General features: G+C 44.8%; 1 protein-coding gene across 6 annotated transcripts in view; it reads left to right on the forward strand.

The window, feature by feature from the left end:
• Positions 1-21633, forward strand: part of rbm44 (RNA binding motif protein 44) — a 145475-nt gene that overhangs the window by 76195 nt on the left and 47647 nt on the right. For 5 of the 6 annotated variants that reach the window (XM_069933981.1, XM_069933983.1, XM_069933985.1 and 2 more), the window contains 3 exons: positions 6372-6552; positions 10493-10542; positions 11490-11583. In XM_069933981.1, the coding sequence (XP_069790082.1) occupies positions 6372-6552; positions 10493-10542; positions 11490-11583 (325 nt within the window). The remainder of the gene's footprint in view (positions 1-6371; positions 6553-10492; positions 10543-11489; positions 11584-21633) is intronic. The other variant, XM_069933984.1, reaches the window with a different exon arrangement.

Here is a 21633-nt window from a genome sequence, read left to right on the forward strand (position 1 = left end):
GCTTGACTTGTCATTTTTGATCTTGCTTCTGTGGGTGCTGCTGAACATGAACGCCACCATATACTGGTCTGTGAGGAGGATGAACCTCCTGCCTGCCACATAATGGTGCCAATGGCAGACAGCTTCCATGATCGCCTGGGCCTCGCTTTCGATGGTGGAGTGCCCAAGTTCTGAGCTGTGGAGAGTCCAGGAGAAATAGGCCATGGGTCTACACCCTTGGTTGAGGGCAGCAGCAAGGGCAACATCAGAGGCATTGCACTCCACCTGGAATGGGGTGTTCTCGTCCACAGCATGCATCTTGGCATTGGCGATATCCTTTCTGATGTGTACAAAAGCCACTTTTACTTTGGCATGGAGGGGTAAAGTGGTGGCGTGGTCTAGTGGGCGGGCCTTATCTGAGAAGCAGGTAACCGGCTGGGAATAGTAGGAGAACAGCCCTAGGCACTTGCGCAGGGCCTTGAACATGTGGGGGAGTGTGAGTTCCAACAGTGGGTGCATGCATTCGGGGTCAGGACCGATGACAACATGTTCCAAGATGCACCCAAGGATGGTGAGGGGGATGGTGCTAAACACACGCTTCTCCCTATTTAATGCCTCTGCTGTCTGGAGGAACTTCTCCAGATTAGCATCGTGGTCCTGCTGGTCATGGCCGCAGATCGTCACATTGTCCAGGTATGGGAAAGTCGCTCTCAGTTTATTTCGATCTACCATACAGTTTATCTCCCCCAGGAACATAGAAACTCCATTTGTGACCCCAAAGGGGACGCAGAAGAACTGGTAAAGGCGCTTGTCAGCCTCCAAGGCAATATAGGGCTTATCGTAGGCCTGGATGGGGAGTTGGTGATAGGCTAACTTTAGGTCAATGGTGGAGAAGACTCTGTACTGGGCTTTCTCATTGACAATATTGGCAATATGGGGTTGTGGCGAGTGTCCAGCTGGATGAACCAGTTGATGGTCTGACTATAGTCAATGACCATCCTTGAATTACTGCCCTCTTTGACCACCAGGACCTGGGCTTGCCAGGGGCTAGGTCTGGGCTCTATTACCCCTTCTACCAGAAGCCGTTGCGCCTTGGCTTTAATGAAGGCCCTGTCGGCTGCACAGTAGTGCCTGGTCTTGACTACAATGGGCTTGATGTCTGGTATCAGAGGGAGGCAGGGGGTTCCGTAGGTTGGACATTCCGCAGGTGGAGCGGGGGTGGTTGTATATCTTGGCATTGTGGACTGTGAGAGAGGGGAGTGGGCCACCGAATGCCAGTGTGACACTGTAGAGATGATGGCACTAGAAGTCGAGTCCCATGATAATCAGGGCACAGTGCTTTGGCGTGACCAGGAGCCTGAACCCTTTGTAGGTTTCTCATCCCACAGTCAAATTTAGTGAACAGCATCCCAGCACTGTGAGGGAGTGGTGCTGGGCTGCAAAAGCAATGGAAAAGTTTGCTGGACGTACTTTGAGCAGGTGGACAAGGCTCTCAGTACTGTCACTATCGAACAGGCATTTTATTATCTTCCCGTTGACAGCCATGTCCATCATCGAGAATCCAAGTCCATGTGGGATGTTGTCCGACAAGCGTGGTGGATGCTAGGACTGACTCAGGGTCTGAGTTGCTGCTCCTAGCTGGCGGTGGCGAGTGGCGGTTTGTAGGTGACCCGATGACCCAAGATGGTTGAAGTGTCATCATCTGTCCGGCATGGGTCCTCTTGGGAAGCGACAGGTGCACAGTCTATATTGACTGTGTTTTCGGGTCAGCAGGGCGGAAGTTGGCTGGTCCAAGATGGTGGCACCCATGAGGAACAAATGATGGCGGCATGGTTCGACAGCCAGGCTGGAAGTGACAGACAGAATAGTGACGCTGCCCAATACTAACGTGGAGGGACCCAGAGGGTCGCAGGAGGCTTCTGGCTGCTCACGTAGGGCCAATGCTCCCGGCGGGTTTGAGAGGCACATCTTCGCAAAGTGGTCTTTCTTGCAGCACTAGGAGCAATGCGAGTTCCTCGCTGGACATTCCTTCGGGAGCATCTGTCAGACCCACATCGGGTCCCGCAGTACTTACTGCAGCGGGATGCGTCGGCAGTGGCAATCGCTTCTCCACAGGAGGGGCCTTCAGCGGCAGTGGTCATCTGAATTGGCCAAGCTGAAGGGGGCTGCAGGTGGACATTGAAAGCTTCTGTGTGGTAGGCTGCAGCTTCCAGGGAGCAGACCACATCGATGACCCTTGTAAGGGAAGCATTGCTTTCTTCCAGCAGTCTCCATCGGGTCACTTTCAATCGCAGGCCTTGCACACATGCATCTTGGATGAGTCATTCCACTTCCCCAATGGTCACCCTGGTCTTGGCCACACACGGGGGTGCCATTTCATGCAGTGCTCCAAGGTAAGCCGCTACTGTCTCATCTGGCTGTTGTAGCCTGATGCTAAGCAGGTACCTGGAGTAGGCTGGTAGATGCTTTCCAGGATGGCCATTGCCGGTTCGTACTCGATGCAATCATGGATTTCTGGAATGTGAACAGTTTTGAACACAGTACTATGAGTTTCGTCTAGTCTGAGTTGACCTCAGCCTGAGTGTGGATGATTGCCCCAATCGCATTCTTCCAGATCTCAAAGTGTTCTGAAGCTTCCAGGTGTTGGGGATTGATATCCAGTTTCTTTATGCTGAAAAACTTCTCCATGGTACTTTAAAATTAAGCTAAGTAAATTGTGGTTTGCCGTAGTGTGAACAAACAGGCATAAATAATGAAAGGCTGTATTACAGGCTTCAATTAGCTTAAAACTTGCACACCAGTTTCTGTATCTTTCCTTGCTCCGTGTACTCTGCTCCTGCCTAGGGAGGCAGCGTGAGCCTTTATGTGGGGCTGGTGGAGCCAGTCTCCCAGGTTAACTCCCTATAGGTACAATAGGTTTCCCCCTGCAGTAGGCAGTGCAGAAGTGTGGACAGGCGCAGACAATCACCAACAATCCAGTGGTTATATCACCACACCTGTGCCCTCCAGGTGCTGGGTTCTATGATCCCCTCTGCCAGAAGACATTTGACTTCTGCTTTGATGAAGGCTCTGTCCCTGGTGCTGTATCATCTGCTCTTAGTGGTGACCAGCTTGTAGGCAGGGATGAGATTCTTGAACAGGGGCAGCAGTGGGACCCGGAGGGTAGAGATACCACAGGTTGTGTTCGGAGGGGGGATTGGGTTGTTTAAAATTTGGCAGTTGAAGATCATGGTGGTGCTTGGGGAGTGGGCTGTCAAACTGCATTTGGATGCTTTTTCAAGGAGTTTAAAGTTCTTGCACTCCATGCCTCGCACAGTCAGTGTCACAGTGCAGCTGCCATGGATCTCAGCTGAGTGGGATTTTGAGGCCAGGGAAACTTTATATTTTGCTGGAGTTACCGCGAGGGAGTAGCGATGCACTGTGCCCAATGATTGAAGCTCTGCTCCCTGTATCAAATAAGCAGTTCATGACATGACCATTTACCTTGATGTTCATCATGGCCCTGGCCAGTTCATGTGGGCTATCCTGATCCAGGGTAATCGAAGCCAAAATCTGGTCGCTGTCTTAGTCACTGCTGTAGAATTGTTTTGGGAACACCCTCCAAGATGGCTGCCCCATGCCATGCACGCAGTGCTGCTCCTTGCCGCAAGAAGTGATGCTGTCCAGGTTTGCCATTTCCCGCAACCGGAGGTGAAGCCGAAGGTGGCATGGTGCAAGATGGTGGTGGCTGCAGGCATTGCTGGAAGGGGGTTGGGAACTGCATACCTTCCCATAGTGCCCCTTCTCCCTGCATGTGGATCATGTAGTGTTTTGGGCCAAGCAGCTCTTTTGGGAATGTTTCGCATGTCTGCAGAAATAGCACTTTGGGTGCTCGATTGCAGTGGTGATTTGGGACCTCACATCCCAAGAGCCCGAGCTCCCTACATGACAGTCATGTTCCCCAAGGAGAAGACCTCCATGTTTAACTGCCCTGTCTCAAGCACTTTAGCCAGGTTAATTACTTCTTGCAGGCTTCGATTGCTCTTTTCCAATAGTCTCTGACTGACTTGAATCCAGCCACACGTACATTGTGTATCAGACCTAAGTGGGCGACTTCTCTGCAGTCGCAGGCTCACCTCGGCTCCCATGGGACCCGCATGTACTCATCAACTGACTCACCAGGTGCTTGTCTACGACTGCCCAGAAGGAACCTGGTATAGATGACGTTTGTCGGGTCCAATACAGTTTCTGCTGGAGGTCCATTGCAGCTGAGTAAGTAGTGCAGTGCCTTATCATCTGGAAAACTCGGTGGCTGACCTGAGCGAAGAGTAGATCTTGTTTGTCTTCCTCACTCTGCATGTCAATGTGTCTCATTAAAATGTTGATGCAGTGCAGCCATTGATCGAATTTAACTGAGGCCTCAGGATCTTTAGGGTCGGTGTCCAGTTTATCCACTCACTTTGCCTTGTCCATGGCCCAAAATTAAATTGTGGCACTATTAATCAACCACATCAGAGAGTTGTGATTAATAGTCTTTAATCACCTTAAGACATCAACACAACTCACATGTTGCTGGCCTGGTTTCAAGGCAGATACTGAGGGAGGAGCCTGGGCATAACAGTCTTTATAAGGATTTCTGGGTGGGAGGTGTCACAGGTCCAGGGGTGGGCCAGCTCATACAATACATACAGTGGGAGAAGTGGAGAGATAGAGGAAGGATCCACTGAGAGTAGAGGGAAATAGGTGAAAGAAAAGTGAGCAAGAGTAGATAAAGTAAAGTATATAAAGTAGTGTAACCAATAGAGGTGTGGATTATCTCAAATTTGGAAATTTAATGTTCATATCATTGGGTTTAAGGCCATACAGGAGCAAAATGCTGTGTTGTTCCACTGATTTGTGTTCAGCATCTCCCTGGTAATGAATGAAGCCAAAGTCAGGTGTGTATGTGTGGGAATAGTGAGGGAAATAAAATTGGCCAGCATCCAAGAATTCTAGCTGTGATCAACAGAGTGTAGATTTTCCAATATTAGATGTCCGCTATCTCTACGTTTCCATTTCTGTACTCCCATTCTCCTCAATCCGTTCTCTCCCCCCATGCCCCTCCTCCTCCAGTGGACTCTTCACTTCTCCCACCTCCTCTCCAATATCCATTTCTCTTGGTCCTTCTCATGCCATTTTTCCCCTTTATAAACAATATCTACCCTTCTCCTTTAGAGCTGGTAAAAGGTTCTGACCAAAAATGCTGACTAATCTGTTCTATCCATGAATGAAGCCTGGCTGCTGAATTCCTCCAGCTTCCCTTTGTTCACTGAAGATTCCAGTACCTGGAGTTTTTAGTGCTTCTGTAGACATTAGTTTGTCAAAAACTAGTATCTTGTTGGTTGTATTCCCCATGCACATCATAATTTCATCAAATATTTAAGACTTGCCTGAGGAAAGCAAATCAAAAACACTTGTTAAGATCATAATTATTTTGCTGGCTTTTTTGTATATATTTTGGGGATGGTTGTGTCCAAAAGTTGACTAATAATTAACTAATGAGGTTAAGTATTTTATGGGAAAAGCATCCCGAAAAGTTTTCAGAACTCAGCTGGACCCGACAAACGTCATCTATACCAGGTTCCTTCTGGGCAGTCGTAGACAAGCACCTGGTGAGTCAGTTGATGAGTACATGCGGGTCCCATGGGAGCCGAGGTGAGCCTGCGACTGCAGAGAAGTCGCCCACTTAGGTCTGATACACAATGTACGTGTGGCTGGATTCAAGTCAGTCAGAGACTATTGGAAAAGAGCAATCGAAGCCTGCAAGAAGTAATTAACCTGGCTAAAGTGCTTGAGACAGGGCAGTTAAACATGGAGGTCTTCTCCTTGGGGAACATGACTGTCATGTAGGGAGCTCGGGCTCTTGGGATGTGAGGTCCCAAATCACCACTGCAATCGAGCACCCAAAGTGCTATTTCTGCAGACATGCGAAACATTCCCAAAAGAGCTGCTTGGCCCAAAACACTACATGATCCACATGCAGGGAGAAGGGGCACTATGGGAAGGTATGCAGTTCCCAACCCCCTTCCAGCAATGCCTGCAGCCACCACCATCCTTCACCATTTTGGTGTGTTTTTACTACATTCACAGTGTCTGCAGACTTTTGTGTTTCACTAACTATTTTAAGGTAGCTGGATGAATGCAGTCACTTTTTTTTTGTATCATATACAGTCCACTTCTTGTTGATGTATTTGATCTTTTGCAAGAAATCCCTCTGCAGAGTATTATCCAAAACATTCTGGATCTTATTAAGATAATGATTAAACTGCTGTGTCATTTTTTTCATTTCTCTCGGTTTTCAGCATTTTGCTTTTGTTTGCGTGTGATTATTTTTTGACTGAGGATTTTTTTTTAATTTTTCTTAAATTACAAAGGTTCCCAGGATTGGAAATGGGTACTGATAGTGGCACAGCATTAACATCTACTTTACAAGACCTTAAAGTCAACTATGAGAGAACAAGGCAGAAAGTACTTGAAGGAATATCTTTGGAAAGTCTCCCTTTGCTGTCTGTTGAGTTAAGAAATCTGCCAATTGCTACACTTGTTCCTGATGTGGTATGAATTGACTTTAAAATTTATTTAATTGACATCGGACAAATATCTTGTAACTGAAAAGCTATAATCCTTAAATGTTCTTGGAATTTCTGTTTGCTTCTTCTGCAATGTTTCCTCCATCCAAAGTGATACATCCAAAACGATACAATGTTTCCTCCATTCAAAGCGATACAATCCATTGCATTCCAGAAGAGTCTGGGTTCAGTGATATCCAGAGGTGCAGTTATTGGCTAAATGTAACCAACTTCAAGCAATGTTATTCATTTCAAGTTTGTGTATTGTCACCTGTATCAAAATTGAAATGATAAAGGTTGTTTTGAGAGCAATAGACATCCAAAATACAATGCAGTGAGTAATCCTTTGGTACAGAGCAAAGGCAACATAATTTTACTACATTGGGGTTCATTTGGGTGTCTGGTAAAGCGAGAAAGCTGTCCTTTAATCTGGTAGTGCATGATCTCACAATTGTGAATTGTCTACCTGACAGGAAGTGGGTGAAAAAAAATGTGGCAAAAGTGTCAATTTATCTTAATTACTTTTCTGTTTTCTGTATTTTAACAAATCAGCACTATCCAAATTGTTGGGCATGGTTATCTGACATTGAATGAATAGAGTTCAGCCCATCTGCAGGCCCTGTAAGTCTTGCACATTTACTCAGATAAGATATTGTTATGAGCCCAGAGGACCCCAAAACCGCAGCAATAGATATTCACCAAGACAAATGGTTAGTTAAACAAAAGTTGCTTTACACATGAAAACAGAATCACACTTTAACTTATCACTATTGACTTAACTAACCTAACTTAACCCCCTTCTAATTCTAAGCGCATGTGTATGTAATATGTGTGTAAGTTCAGAAAATCTCACTTCTCATTTCTCTAAGTTCACTGGTTGCAGGCAATTCTTATACTGTGCACAGAATTTAACATTTATAAACTTCACCAGACTTTGGTGCTTGAAAGGTAAATGGTTACCGCTCAGGAAGTTTTCAAAGAGAGATTTGTTGTTCCAGAACATCCACCACTGATTCCTTTTTAATCAGCCACTTCAGTGTCGTGCTGATGAAACTTGCCCCTTCAGGGTTCTCCAGATGATAATCTCTTTCTTTCATGTCACCACAGAGTTCCTTTTAGTTTCACTTATTTCAAGTGAAACATTAGGCAGCCAGTTCTTTTCTCTTGCATGAACCACAAGGGCTTTGACCAGTCTGAACTAAGCACTCACAACATGTGTGTGTGTCTCTCTCTCTCTCTCACTCACACAGATCCAAACAGTCTGCAGCTCCAACAAGTTATTTCATCTGTTGCCTTTTTGTAAACAACAGTCCATTAGTGAAGTCTCTTTCACACTCTCCAAAGCTTTTGCAAAGGTTCTTGGCCTCGACATGTCTAGCATGAGCTGAGCTCCAATCTTTTAAATAAGATCTGTTTTAAGGTTTTTGTATGTGACCTACACTAAAAAACCTGCCCCAATTTATCTCCCAAAAATATTTCTACACAATACAAACAACATGTGTCACAATATCTGATCAGTGAGTCTTTTGTAAGGCTTTTAATTTCTTGTTAGAACATTTATTCACAGATATGTCATCTACAAACTTATTCTAAGCCTAATGCACTGTGTAATTTCTGGTATCCCTCAGAGAATTAGCAAATCTCTTTGAAGCAAAATGGGAAATGTTTGCATTTGATGGTTACTTGATAATTTAGCTTCTGTATATTTTGGCATATAAGTCAACCCCTATTTTTTCAGCCTCATTTTAAGGGTTTTATGGAATATTCGGTGTATGTTGACCCCAATTGACCGTCGTATATTTAACCCCAAAAGTTCGCAATGCCTGAGATAGGCCATTGACCGGCGTATACGTTGACCCCCTCATGGATCACATGGTTTGATCTGCTGGGCATTGGCTGGAGGTGATTGTTATCATAGAGGGTCCATTGACACAGCGTAGCACATGACGAAAATATGAAGCGAGCTAAGTTGAAAGTTATAAAAATGGTCAAGAAAACCTTGCTGCAAGAAAATTTGATGTGCATGAGAAGTTGGTAAGAGACTGGAGGAAAACAGAAGAGACTTTAAGAAACATACCAAAAAGGCAATGTTCTTTGAGAAAAGGAATCACTTATTGGCCAGGGTTGGAAAATCACATTGCAGATTGCTACATAGTCACCTGAAATAAAATAAGGACAATTGCACTGCAGTGGGCCAAGTTGCACCCAGACCTCAGTAATGATTTTGAGGCTACATAGTTTCATGAACAGGAAAAATCTAGTATTACTCCAAAAACAAAAAATTGCACAGAAACTACCAAAAGATTTTGATCATAAAGTTGTAAGTTTTCACCAGTTTATTATACAGAACCAGCAGAAACACTAGTTTACATTGGCAAATATTAGAAACATGGACAAAAACCCCATGAATTTCAACATGATAGGCAATTGAACAGTGGAATGGAAAAGTTTTAAAACTCTGCAAACCAGAGGTACAGGCCATAAAAAGACCAGGTTGACCATAGTGTTATCGTGCATGGCTGACGGGACAAAGTTAAGACCCATGGTAATTTTCAAATGCAAAATTAAACCTGAGGTGATACACCACTGTATACTGTTACTTGATATCTGGCACTGTGTATTTGTTTGGTTCATATGTATGGCTGACCACAGTGATTCCACACCCTGGAATCCCCTAATAAAGACAGTCAAGCCAAATCCCTCCCTCAGGCCAGAACAGGACCATGGTCCAAGACTTATGGTATTAAAAACCTATCATCTAATATCTCTCGCCTTTTGTTATTATTGATAATGTATCAAAAGCAGAAATGAAATTCCCTGCAGGAATTTTTGTACATTTTTATGAATAAGGATGGATGGATGAAAATAGTGTAAAACTATGGATAGACGATGTATGGAACAGGCGACCAGGCAGTTTACGCAAAGAACGGAGTTTGCTGGTCTGGAATATATTTCATAGCCACTTAACTAAGAACACTAAAAGTAGATTAGCACTACATAATACTTACATGGTGGTTTGATGTCTGTATTGCAACCTCCCGATGTCTGCTTTAATAAGCCATTCAAAGACCATATGCGCAAGAAATGGAATACATGGATGTCAAGTCCAGAAAAATCGTTGATAAAAGGCGGGGCAATGCATGCTGCATCCCTTGAAATACTGTGTAACTTCGTGCTCAAAACACGGTTGAAGTAGAGATTATGATAAAATCATTTAAAAAGTGCAGTATCTCTTGTGCAATTGATGGCACAGAAGATGATTTATACTGGAACACTGGCAACGAAGCTGAAATCGCCTCATCAAATACAGACGGGGACCTATATGATGACTGTTTAAACAGTGAGTGTATGGATGTGCTTGCTGCCATCTTTGCTTCAGACGACGATAGTGAGAGTGATTTTGACGGGTTCTAAATGTGTTGTTGTTTCCAGACAATAGTGATTTTGAAGGGTGTTAATTGTGTTGTTTTCAATAAAAAATCTGTTCCAATCAGGTTTTTTTTTTTACTTTCCAAGGGTCAACTTGTACACCAAATCGGTTTTTCAAGGGTCGACTTATACCTGGCTCAGCACAGATTGGATTTTGAACTGAATTTAAGGTCTCAAAATTATATCTGGCATACTAGTCGACCCACATGTTTGAGAGAATTTTTTGGGTTTCATGACTCAACTTACATGCCAAAATATATGGTAATTATAATGAACAAAGGTCAGAGAGATCCAGGTTCACTTCCAAATGATCTGGTTTAGCAGTTAAGTTTCTGTGACTGTAAGTGAGGCAGAATTTTGGCTAAGCAGTGAAGACCAAATACAGTGGAGGCACACTCATTTATTCTTAATTTGTGAAATTTAAGAGGAAATTTTTCAGCTTGATGTTGTTTTTGAATGATTCATTTATTACATTTTTTCCTTTTTTCTTATTTCAGTTGCGAGATAAATCATTGTCTTCTCAGCATCAGAGCAATGAAAATTATAGGTAATGTTTAAAAAATGAATTCAAAATGCTATTTAAACACACCTATTGTATAATTGCTCTGGAAGCTTGTTCCATATACCCATCAGCTTGTCTAAAAGGTTGGCCCTTGGGTGCCTTTTAAAACTTTCCCCTCTGACATTAATCATATGCCCTATAATTTTAGACTCCCCTGCCCTGGAAAAAGACTATGTATCTTATCTATGTCCGTTATGATTTTATACGGCTCCATAAAGTCTCTCCACAGCCTCCAATGTTCTTGGTAAAAATGTCCCTGTCTCTTCTTATAACTTAAGCCTTCCAGTCCCAGAAACATACTTGTGAATCCTTTCTGCCCTCTTGACCAGCTGAATGACACCTGCTCTATAGCCAGACCACAACTGTGCACTACATACCAATTACATCTCATCAACATGTTATACATATGTAATGTCCCAACTCTTGACCAATGAGGACAAGTTATTCACCCACTTCCTTCAGCACCCTCTCTACCTGTCTTGCCACTTTTGGGGCATCTCCATCTCTCTTCTACAACACTCTCCAGAGCCATACTATTTGTAACATAAATCCTACCCTGGTTTAACTTACCAAAATGAAATGCCTCACACCTGTCAAAGTTGAATCCTGTCTGTCATTTCTTAGCGTTCCTCACTATCCACTCGAGCACCAATTTTGGTGTCATTCAGAAACTTGCTAACCACACCAACTGCATTCTCATCTCAGATCATTGAAGTAAATGGGCAGGTAACTTGACAGATAGCAGATAGGAATTGCACTTGAACTGGCTGCTGATATTTTTTTCCAAGGAAGCCTTTGACTTTCAGAAAACATCTTCCTTTTATAAACGTGATCCAAATGTTGAAACTAGATGTATCCCTAAATCTGAAATTTTTGAGTTTTACAAGTGAAGTCTGACATAATAAGATTTCAACTGCATGTTCTCCCTCTAGGGATCAAGTTGCTTTGATTGAAGAACCATCTTGTGAAGATCTAGCTAGAAAATATCGTGGAGGTGGTAATAAGGTTGAAGAGACATCAGAGGAAGTAAATACCTAAGTATTAAAATTGCAATACAACTCCTGTGTGGAAACTAAGGGAGCTATTAATCAATTAGCTTAACATTGGTGGCAGAAAGATAGTGAAAGTTTTACTCATTGATAAAATAAAACATGTGGAAAACCGAATATAGCACTGATTCCAAAAGAGATTTACTAAAGAAATCATTTTAGGTGCGGTGACAGATAATGGTGATGCAGTAGATATACTTTTAGATTTTTTTTTTGCAAGTCTTTTAGGTGCTACTTAGAAATTTACCATCTGTAAATATAGAAGTAAAATGGATGAGAATAGATTGCAAACTCCCGACTTTATGTTGGAGGGAGTTAAGGGCAATTTCTCAGATTAATAGTGCAAAGTGAGAATGCAAAGGGATTTGGCTTGGGAATTGTTGTCCATGTCATTAAGCAATCACATAAAATTGGACTACAAAATGTGTTGGACACACCATTGCTCATTTATAGTATTACAAATTAAAGCAATTGATGAAAGTGTTAGTAAACTTGCATCAGAGGTTAATTTTACTTGCCACATTATACCGAGCACAGTGAGAAAGGTTCTTCTGCAATCTTAGCAGTTCAGCTCTAACCTGCATACTGCCATATGAAGTAGAAGAGCAAAAATATGGATAGATTATATAGTTGCAACAGAAAATAAAATATCTATCAGTAGAAAGCAAGAGCAGCACAATAGCACTGTTGTGGTTCATGCAGAAGTCTGATGGCAGCAGGGAAGAAAGTGCCTTTAAGCCTGTTATTTCATGAAATCACGCTCTTGAGCCTTCTCGCTGAAGGGAGGAGAGAAGGGAGGGTGTGATGGGTCCTTCAGTACGCCGTTCTTAGCCAAAGGGAGATGTAGATGGAATCCATGAAGGGGAGGAAAGTTAGTGTGATGTTTCAGGCTACATTCACTGCCTTCTGCCACTTCTTCCAATCTTGAACAGAGCAGATTCTATACCATGTTGTAATGCATCCAGTAAGTATACTTTAGGTGCTACACCTGTAGAAGTTATTAAGTGACATATAGGCATGCCAAACTTCCTTAATCTTTGGGGGAAAAAAAATTGTTGCAACAACATGGTTGGTCCAGCTCAGGTCATTGGAAATGTTTATTCCTAAGAACCAAGTTGTCTACAGTCAAGTGCCATTGATGTATACAGGGATGTAGCCTCTCATATTCTCTCTTGAAATACTTCATCTTAGTGACATTGAGAGAAAGATTGTTATCTTGGTATCACACCACTGGGCTTTTAATCTCCTTCCTGTATTCTGTCTCATTATCAGTAATGTCTCACTGGCCCTACTACTACTCTGGTGTCCGCAAATTTAAAGATGGTCTTTGGCTACACAGTCATGCATGTAAGGTGAGCAAAACTGAGGACTGAATTCACATGATCATGGAGTATGCCGAGTATGATCATGGAGATTCTGTACCCATCTTCACTGAGACCTGTTAGACAGGAAGTCATGGATCCAGTTGTTGAGGGGACACATCGGCCTATATACTGACGTTTGGGGATGACTTTGCTAAGAACTATGATTTTGCAGATACAGCCTGGAAAACTAAGCTTCAGGCTAGTTAAGTACAAGTTATATATTTGGTAGGAAGAATGAATAGGTAGTAGATTGATACTGCCTGTTTCTGCTGAGTTGCCTGTCTCTATCTTGCTTTAGCCCATCCACTGCTGTAATCCTCATCCATGTCGAATATTTCACTGCTGAATATTTTTCTGATGAGGCTTCCATTTTTCATTGCTAAACTTGAACTTGAGTGCATTACTAGCTTGTGCCCTGACAGTTACTGTCCTATTCACTTGTTACTGTTGCTGACCATTTTCTTTCCTCAAGGTCTGTGCAACTTTACTTAATCTGCCCTTGGAAAGATTGCTTTCAACACCCTGTCTCCCTCATTAAAATTCCCACATTCAATAAAACCCACATTCAATTTTGACCATTCTTGTCTTAATCTTTCCAAACATTTTGAGGTGATTAATAGTAGTCCTGAATAGTGTTGTCAACCTGAATGGAATTCCATTTCCAGATGTATACATAGATTTTGTTTATTTATTTTTCTGGATCTCATTATTGCTGGCAAGGCCAGTAAAAATTTGCCCAAACCATAATCACCTTCTGGAAGATTATGGTGAGCTACTACAATCCTACTAGTGAAGGTACACCTGCAGTGATGTTCAGGAATTTCAGGATTTGGGCCTAGCAATAATATAGTTTTGCCTTTATATTTATAAATCAGGATGGGGCACATCTTGGAGGAGAACCTGTAGGTGATAGGATTGTTGTGCTACGCCACTTCTTATCCTCGATGTTGGAGATTGCATGTTTTGGAGGTATTTCACAATAGCTATGAACCAATTTGTAGGCTGTACTGTTACGAGTTCAGTGAATCCCATATACCAACACCAATAGAAATACACCAAAGCATTGATTCTTTAAACAAACTTAGTTAAATTCTCTGAGTATAGAACAAGATCAACAATTACCAACATTAAATTATTTGCACAATCCCTCCCCCCAACCTAATCTAAGTGCAAGTGTGTGTAATGTGTTTTCAAGAAAGCCCTTTTTACTGGCCAATCTTCCATTGTCCACATTTTCAAGGCCACAGTTTCTAGTAATCTTCAATCCTGTGCACAGAATCAAATAGTCATTACATTCAAGCAAACTTCAGTGCTTTACTTAGAATTACCAGGCAGGAAAGTTGTGGAGGATGACAGAGAGATAGTTGTTGCTTGTTGGACACCCCAAACAGGAGTGTCTTCCAGAAGAAACATCTTTCCAGATTCTTCTCACAGAGTTCTTCTCTTTGCCACATCAGGTAGACTAGCCGCCACTCCTGATTTCCACAGAGACTACACTCAGGCTACCATATCAGAATTCTCCCCAGTCTTGAAAAAGGAAGCCTTTTCCGCAGGCTCTCTTCTGTCCAGCCTTTTCTTAAGGCTTTTTCAGGTACATTCTCCGCTAAGAATGCACCTGAAGAAGCAGAAGCGGCCCTTTAAATTGCAGTTCAGGTGGCAGCATTGAAAACAGCGCGAGCCACCTGAAAGGACAGCTGAGCGCATTCTGGCTCCTGTCCCTTGGGCTCTCAATAGAGGATGGCTGGCTGTCAGCTGGGGCAGCCAGCACGGGCACATCCCCACACTGTTCCCGCTGCCCCACTCACGAATTCAGTCCCCACATTGTGGGGTGGCCAGCACGGGCTGTCAGCGCGGGGACATCCCCACTCTGATCCCGCTACCCTGCTCTCTCCCTACTCACGGGGCTGGAGCGGCCGACGGTGGAGAAGGAGGCACTCGAGTCGGGTACCGACATTGTTTCGGCCAGCCCCGTTCTCCCCCACTAGCTGCTCCAGCCCCCTTCTCCCCACTCCCGAAATCAGTCCCGACAGTGTGGGGACAGCCCGCACTGGCTGCCCGACAATGTGGGGACTGATTTTGTGAGTGGGGAGAAAGCGAGACGGCGGGATCAGTGTGGGGATGTCCCTGTGCCAGCTGCCCAATAGTGATGGGGACTGAGAGAGGAGCTGTCAGGCGCTGACCAGCTGACTGTCATCCAAATGCAGCCGCTTTTAGGCAGCTGCATTCAGGTGGCTGGGAAGGCCACTGTGCTGCGGGGATTATCCCTCTCGGAGGAGGGTTATCAAACTCACCTTGCAGGCGTCTCCTGCACATTCATGTGGCCTTCCCACAGCCGCATTTTGCCAAAATATGTGGCTTTACAAGCGGGTCAATTGGCCACCTGAAAGTGCCTTTAGATTGCCTTCTGCTAACTACTTCTTTCTCATTCTCTGCCCCTCCCCTCCTGATGTTCTAGATACTGTTATTTTTTGGTTTCAATTTGCAAATGTTGCAATTTCCAGGATTTATATATAAAAAACACATGTCCCAACTCTGCAAATGTTTCAGATTTTGGGGTGTGCTTGCATCTGTTGCTAAAGCCCAGAACCTTCTGTTCGCACCTACCCTTGGAATTTGCAAGGCATTGTTCTACCTGTAAAATACACCTAACCCAATTCTAATCCCTTTTATAAGCATATATTTAATTAACCCATTGTGTCACAGTACACACTGAAACTATTATATATATATAGGGTAATTGATGGGTTGCCAGTCAGAAGAAGTTCATTTGTCCTGGATTTGATCAATATTCATGAGAGTTCTTGAGGCTCCATTCATCCAGGTAAACAGAGAATATTCCATCACACTCCTGATTTGTGCTTTGTAAACAGTGCAAAGACTTTGGGTGTAAGAAGGTGAGTTGCATGGCACAGGATACCAAGCTTCTGATTTACCCTTGTATTGATGGGGCTGATCAAGTTGAGATTCTGGTCAGTGGTGACCTTCAGGATGTTGATGGGAGGCTCTGCATTGGTAATGTATTTGAATACTGAGTATAGATGGTTAGGGACTTCCTTATTGTAAATGGTTATTGCTTGACATTTTGCATCACAAATAATACTTCCCACTCATCGTCCCATGCCTAAATATTTACTGGATCTTGCTGCAAGCAGGTTTGGGGTTGCTTTATTTGCTGAGGGGTTGCTTATCAAATTGGACAGTGTGCAACAATCAGCAAAATCCCACTTATGATCTTGTAGCACAAGAAAGATGAATATAGTAGCTCAAATGTCATGGACATAGAACACTGTCCTGTAGAACCCTTGCAGTGATGTTCTGGGACTGGGATGTTTGACCCCCCCCCCCCCATGAGAAATTAACCATCTTCATTTGAATGACGTCCTATGGCAACCATTGGATTATTTTCTCCTTAATGCCCATTGGCTTCAGTTTGACTTGGGTTCCATACTTGCCCACATGATGCCCTAACCCTAACCCTCTGGAATTCATCTCTTTGGTCTACCTCTTGACAAAGACTGTGTTGAGGTCAGGGGGGAGAACCTCACGTAAGACTCTGTGATGCGGGTTATGTTCTCACCAGCACCTCCTATGATTTTGCTAATAAATTGTGTGCTAATTGGATTTCTCTTTGTGAATAGAACATCCCCATTTCTCTGCTTTCTTTCCTCCAGCTGGCCACTCTCTTCCTTCTCCATTCATAGAACTATTTCCCCCCTTCCCCAATTGCTGGTTTGCCCTTCCTCCCTTATTCCCCCATAACCTCATGCCTGTGGGACTATGCTCCTTTTTTAAAATACTTTATTTATAATTTTTCAATCTCAAACAATATCAACAATCCATAATAATAAAAGCACACTACATTTTTCAATTATATACAAGCTGGGACTATGCTCCTTCCCCTCTCCCCCAATCCCACCATTTTGTTTGGTTGCCTACCCACACTTTGTTCCTTCCTTGATGAAGGGCTCAAGCCTAAAATGTTGATGATGTATCTTTATCTTTGCAACATAAACTACAGATGCAAGAGTTTCTCTAGCATCGTGATTTTACATCTTTCCACTTTGTTGAATTGATGTAATATTCCAATTTAGTTAGAACATTAGGTTTAGGAAATTATCCAATTCTAGAGTCAGATCTTTAGTACTGCAGCAAGAATGAGATCAGACTGTATAGTCTTCTGATTCTAATGCTCTTCAGTTTCTTCACATTGCAAGAAGTGAATAAAACTGGCTCGACATAAGCATCTGTGATAGTAAGTATCTTAAGAGGTGGCATGGTTGGCGTAGCAGTTAGCGCAACGCCTTACAGCATTAGCAATCAGGACCAGACTGGAGTTCGAATCCTGCACTGTTTGTAAGGAGTTTGTACGTTCTTCCCAAGTCTCTGTGGGTTTTCTCCAGGGCCTCCGGTTTCCTCCCACTGTTCAAAACGTACTGGGGGTGTAGGTTAATAGAGTGTAAATTGGGTGGCATGGACTCTTAGCACCAAATTGGGCTGTTACTGTGCTGTATGTCTAAATTTAAAATTTAAGAGAAAACTGTATTAAATCATCAAGCTAAAAATACTGATTGAATCCTTTCCAGCTGTCACCAGCTTGAGGAATTTGAAGTAAACTATTTTGATCTCAGTAATGTAAATTGCTTTTTCACAACACAAAAAATAGGTTAGTCCAACTGGTGCACTACAGTCAACAATCCAGTCTTCAGCATTTAGTCAAACAGCACAAAAATGATCCCACCACATCCATGTTCACTATCTACACCAGTACCATTTAACAACATGTACTTGTTCCTTTCTTTTATCTTGGCAATTCAAGTGCTCATCTAGAATTTTGTGTAAGTACCTGCCTCCACCATTTAGATAGTGCCTTCCATATTCCAACTATCCTCTGAAAGATTTTCCTCCAATCCTTTCTTTTGTCTTAAACCTATTCTTTCTAGTTTTATACACTACTGTTTTGAAAAGGAGAGAAGTTCCCTACTGAGCCCCAAATAATTTTCCCTACTGAGCCCCAAATAAGGATGTACCTTATCATGTGCATCCTTTGCTTCCTTGCTCCAAGGAAAGTAAACCCAGCCCACACTGCCTCTCCTCCTCATCTCAGGCAACATCCTGCAGAATTTAGCTGCTGCAGCTCATTGTGAGTGAAAGCCTGAGAGCTTTGTGGTCACAACTGTTTTACTTTGAATCTCGCGCTGCAGTCTTTAACCCCGACTACCGTTCCGCCCCTTACGACTCAGCCCTCGTGTCCCGATGATGGGACCGTGTATGCATCCTTCTGGTCTGCACTGGAAGAGACAGTCCCGTGACGCCATCCTTGCTAATTCGCTACTGCACCCCCCCCCCCCCCCAAGAACTGGCAACGAAGGTCTTGCAAAGCATCATGGGTGAGGTGTGCTGTTTTGGTGGCTGACCTCTGCGCACTGGTAGTGGGACCTGTACTGGCTGGGACAAGTCCAGATGGGCCAGTTTCAACAGTCCAGAGTGAATAACTCCTTTGACCCCAATGTCAAGAGTGAACATGGATGCATTCCAGTGCAGCACTTTGTATGGTCCCTCATAAGGTCACTGAAGGGGAGTCCTGTGTGTCCCCCTGCGCACAAATACATAGTCACAAGAAGCCAAGTCTGGGGGGTAGTAGCAGGGTGGCTGACCATGCCATGATGGCAGTGGTGGTGCAAGGGAGTCCAGTTTGTCCCACAACCACTCGAGGAGAATTGCAGTGTCAGTGTCCTGCTTGGTTACTGGTGGAAGGAACTGGCCAGGGACTGCAATGGTCTTGCCATAGAGCAGATCAGCAGAGGAGGCTCCAAGGTCGTCTTGTGCGCCATGTGTATTAGTAGCACCCAGGGTAATTCGTCCACCCAGTTGAGATTTTCGAGGTGTGCCATCAGCACTGACTTGAGGTGACAATGGAACCGTTCGACTAGGCCATTTGCTTGCAGGTGATAGGCCGTGGTGTGATGTAGCTGGGTGCCTAAGAGCTTGGAGCATTCCATTCACAGGGCAAAGGTGAACTGCGCCCTTTGGTCTGTCATAACACCTTCTGGGACACCAAAATAGGAGAACCAGGCAGAGAGGAAAGCCCTGGCGCACATCTCTGTGGAGGCATCCGGAATGGGTATGGCTTCCAGCCAATGAGTGAACCTGATTACCACTGTGAGCAGGTAGCACGACCCTCAGGAGACTGGCAAGGGCCTGATAATTTCGATGTGGACGTGCTGGAACCTTTGGGTCGGGTCATTGAAGTTCTGGAGTTGGTGTTTGGTGTGCTGCTGGACTTTGGCTGCCTGCATTCTGTGCAGGCATCGCCCACTCCATGAGCTGCTTAAGCAAGCCATGCCAAACGAATTTTGCTGACGCCAGTCACACTATTGTGCAGATTGAGGGGTGCAACAGACTTTGGATTATGTCGAAAACCCCCTTCCATTGGGTGGGGATCAGCGGTCTGGATTGGCCTGTGGAGAGGTCGCAGAGGAATGTAGTGCCTTTGGCATCAAGTGGGATGTCTTGGAACTGCAATCCCGTAATTGCAGTTCTAAAACTGAGCATCTCAGGGTCATCTTGCTGTGTGCAGGCCAGATTATGGTAGTCTTTTCCCTGTGACATTGCACTCTCCAGGTTAGCAGTAAAGGCATCGGCGACAACGTTGTGTTTCCCTGACAGGTGCCCAATACCGGTGGTGAACTTTGAGATGTAGTATTAGTGCCTCTGCTGTCGGGTGGACCACAACTCCACAAGTGAGCTGCTTGTGAGTGGTGTAGGCAGTGAATGGATGCCCCTCTAGGAAGTAGTGGAAATGGCGGAAAGGCAGGTAGAGGGCAAGCAGCTCCCTGTCAAATGTGCTGTACAGGTACACAATCCTTTATGCCGACATCTAAAATCCAGAAAGCTCCAAAATCCAGCAAGTGGGGAGAGAGACGGCAGCGAGAGTCAGGAGGGTGAGAGACCGGCAGCGCGAGTCGGGCAGACGAGGGGGGGGAGACCAGCAGCGCAAGTTAGCCGGGCGAGGTGGGGAGACTGGTAGCGCGAGTCAGGCGGCTGAGGGTGGAGACCGGTAGCGCGAGTTGGGTGGCCAAGAGACCGGCAGCGCATTTGGCGGGCCAAGGGACTGGCAGCGTGAGTTGGGCGGGCGAGAGAGGGTGGGGGGAGACGGAAGGGTGACTGGAAGGGGGTGGGAGTGGAGACGGCAGCACAATTCAGGTGGGCTTAAATCTGGATTTCTGAAATCCAGAAAAATCCAAAATTCGAAACACACTGTCCCCAAGGGTTCCAGATAAAGGATCGTGTACCTGTACTTCAGTTCCGACAGGCACAGGTAGCAACTGAAGAAAGTGAAGGCTCGCTATGAATCATCCACAAACTATTCCAGGACAGTGCCTACTGCTATGTTGGATGTGTCGACTGTGAGGGCTGCTGGTACATCCATTCGCATGTGGGCTAGCACCACTGTATGCACCAGGGCCTCTTTGGTCTCGAAAGCACTATGTGCTTTGTCTGTCTATGCAAGCTCCTTTGAGTCTGACATCAGGGCAAAAAGAAGGTACATAATCTCAGCTGCCCCGGGAATGAATCTGTTGTAAATATTCATCATGCCCATGAACTCTTGCAGGCCTTTCAGCATGGTTGGCCTAGCAAATTGTCGAATGGCAACCTCCTTGTCAGGTGGGGGGGTCTATTTCTGCAAGTCTGAACTGGCACTTCTCCGGGTTAATTGTGAGGCTGAACTGTGTGAGGCAGTCAAAAAGCTGGTGTAGGTGTGTCACATGCTCCTTGGGCATGTTGCTGGCTACCAGGGTGTCGTCGAGGTAGATGAAAAGGAAAGGCAAGTTCCTGCCAATGCATCCATGAGGCGCTGGATGACTGTGCTGTGTCTTTTAAACCAAATGGCATGTGGAGAAACTTAAACAGGCCAAAAGGGATGATGATAGCTGTCTTCTGGATGTCAACCGGGTGCACTTTGGAGAACAGCTTTGCTCCATGGAGGTTTGCTGCGAAATCCTGAATGTGGGGATTTGGGTAGTGGTCAGGTGTCATTGAGGTGCCTGTAGTCGCTGCAGGGTCTCCAGCTGCCGTTGGTTTTTGGCACTAAATGGAGGGATGAGGCCCAACAACCATTGTCAAGCTCCTCCATGCACCTAAAATCTTCCTTGGTGAGGTTGAGCTTGTCTGGAGCCAGGCGGTGGGCCCATGAATGCAATAGTGGGCCAGTGATGGCGGTGTGATGTTGGACACCATCCTTCGGCATGGCAGCCATGAACTGGGGGGCGCAGAATGGAGGGGAAATATGCAAGGAGTTGGCTGTACTGGCTGTGTTGAATTTTCACGGAGGTGAGCTGTGTTGACGGCTTGTTGGACTTGTCGAGGGGCATGGAGTAGGGCTAGCTGTTTGCTCTGGACATCTATGAGTAGGGATGTGCCCACAGGAAATCTGTGCCCAACAGAGGTTTGTCCACTGAGGCCAGTGTGAACCACCGTTTGAAGATGGTGTCGCTGAAACGTACAGAAATTTGCTTTTTGCCAAAGGTGCTGATGACGGTGTTGTTGGCTGCACGTGGGGATGGGCCGTGAGGTCTCGTGTGCATCTCAAGTGTGTTTGGGGGGGTGGGAAATGACACTTACCTCCGCCCCTGTATCTATGAGGAACTTGCAGCCTGAGATGT

Source organism: Narcine bancroftii, chromosome 4 (genome assembly GCF_036971445.1).
Source record: "Narcine bancroftii isolate sNarBan1 chromosome 4, sNarBan1.hap1, whole genome shotgun sequence".
NCBI lineage: Eukaryota > Metazoa > Chordata > Chondrichthyes > Torpediniformes > Narcinidae > Narcine > Narcine bancroftii.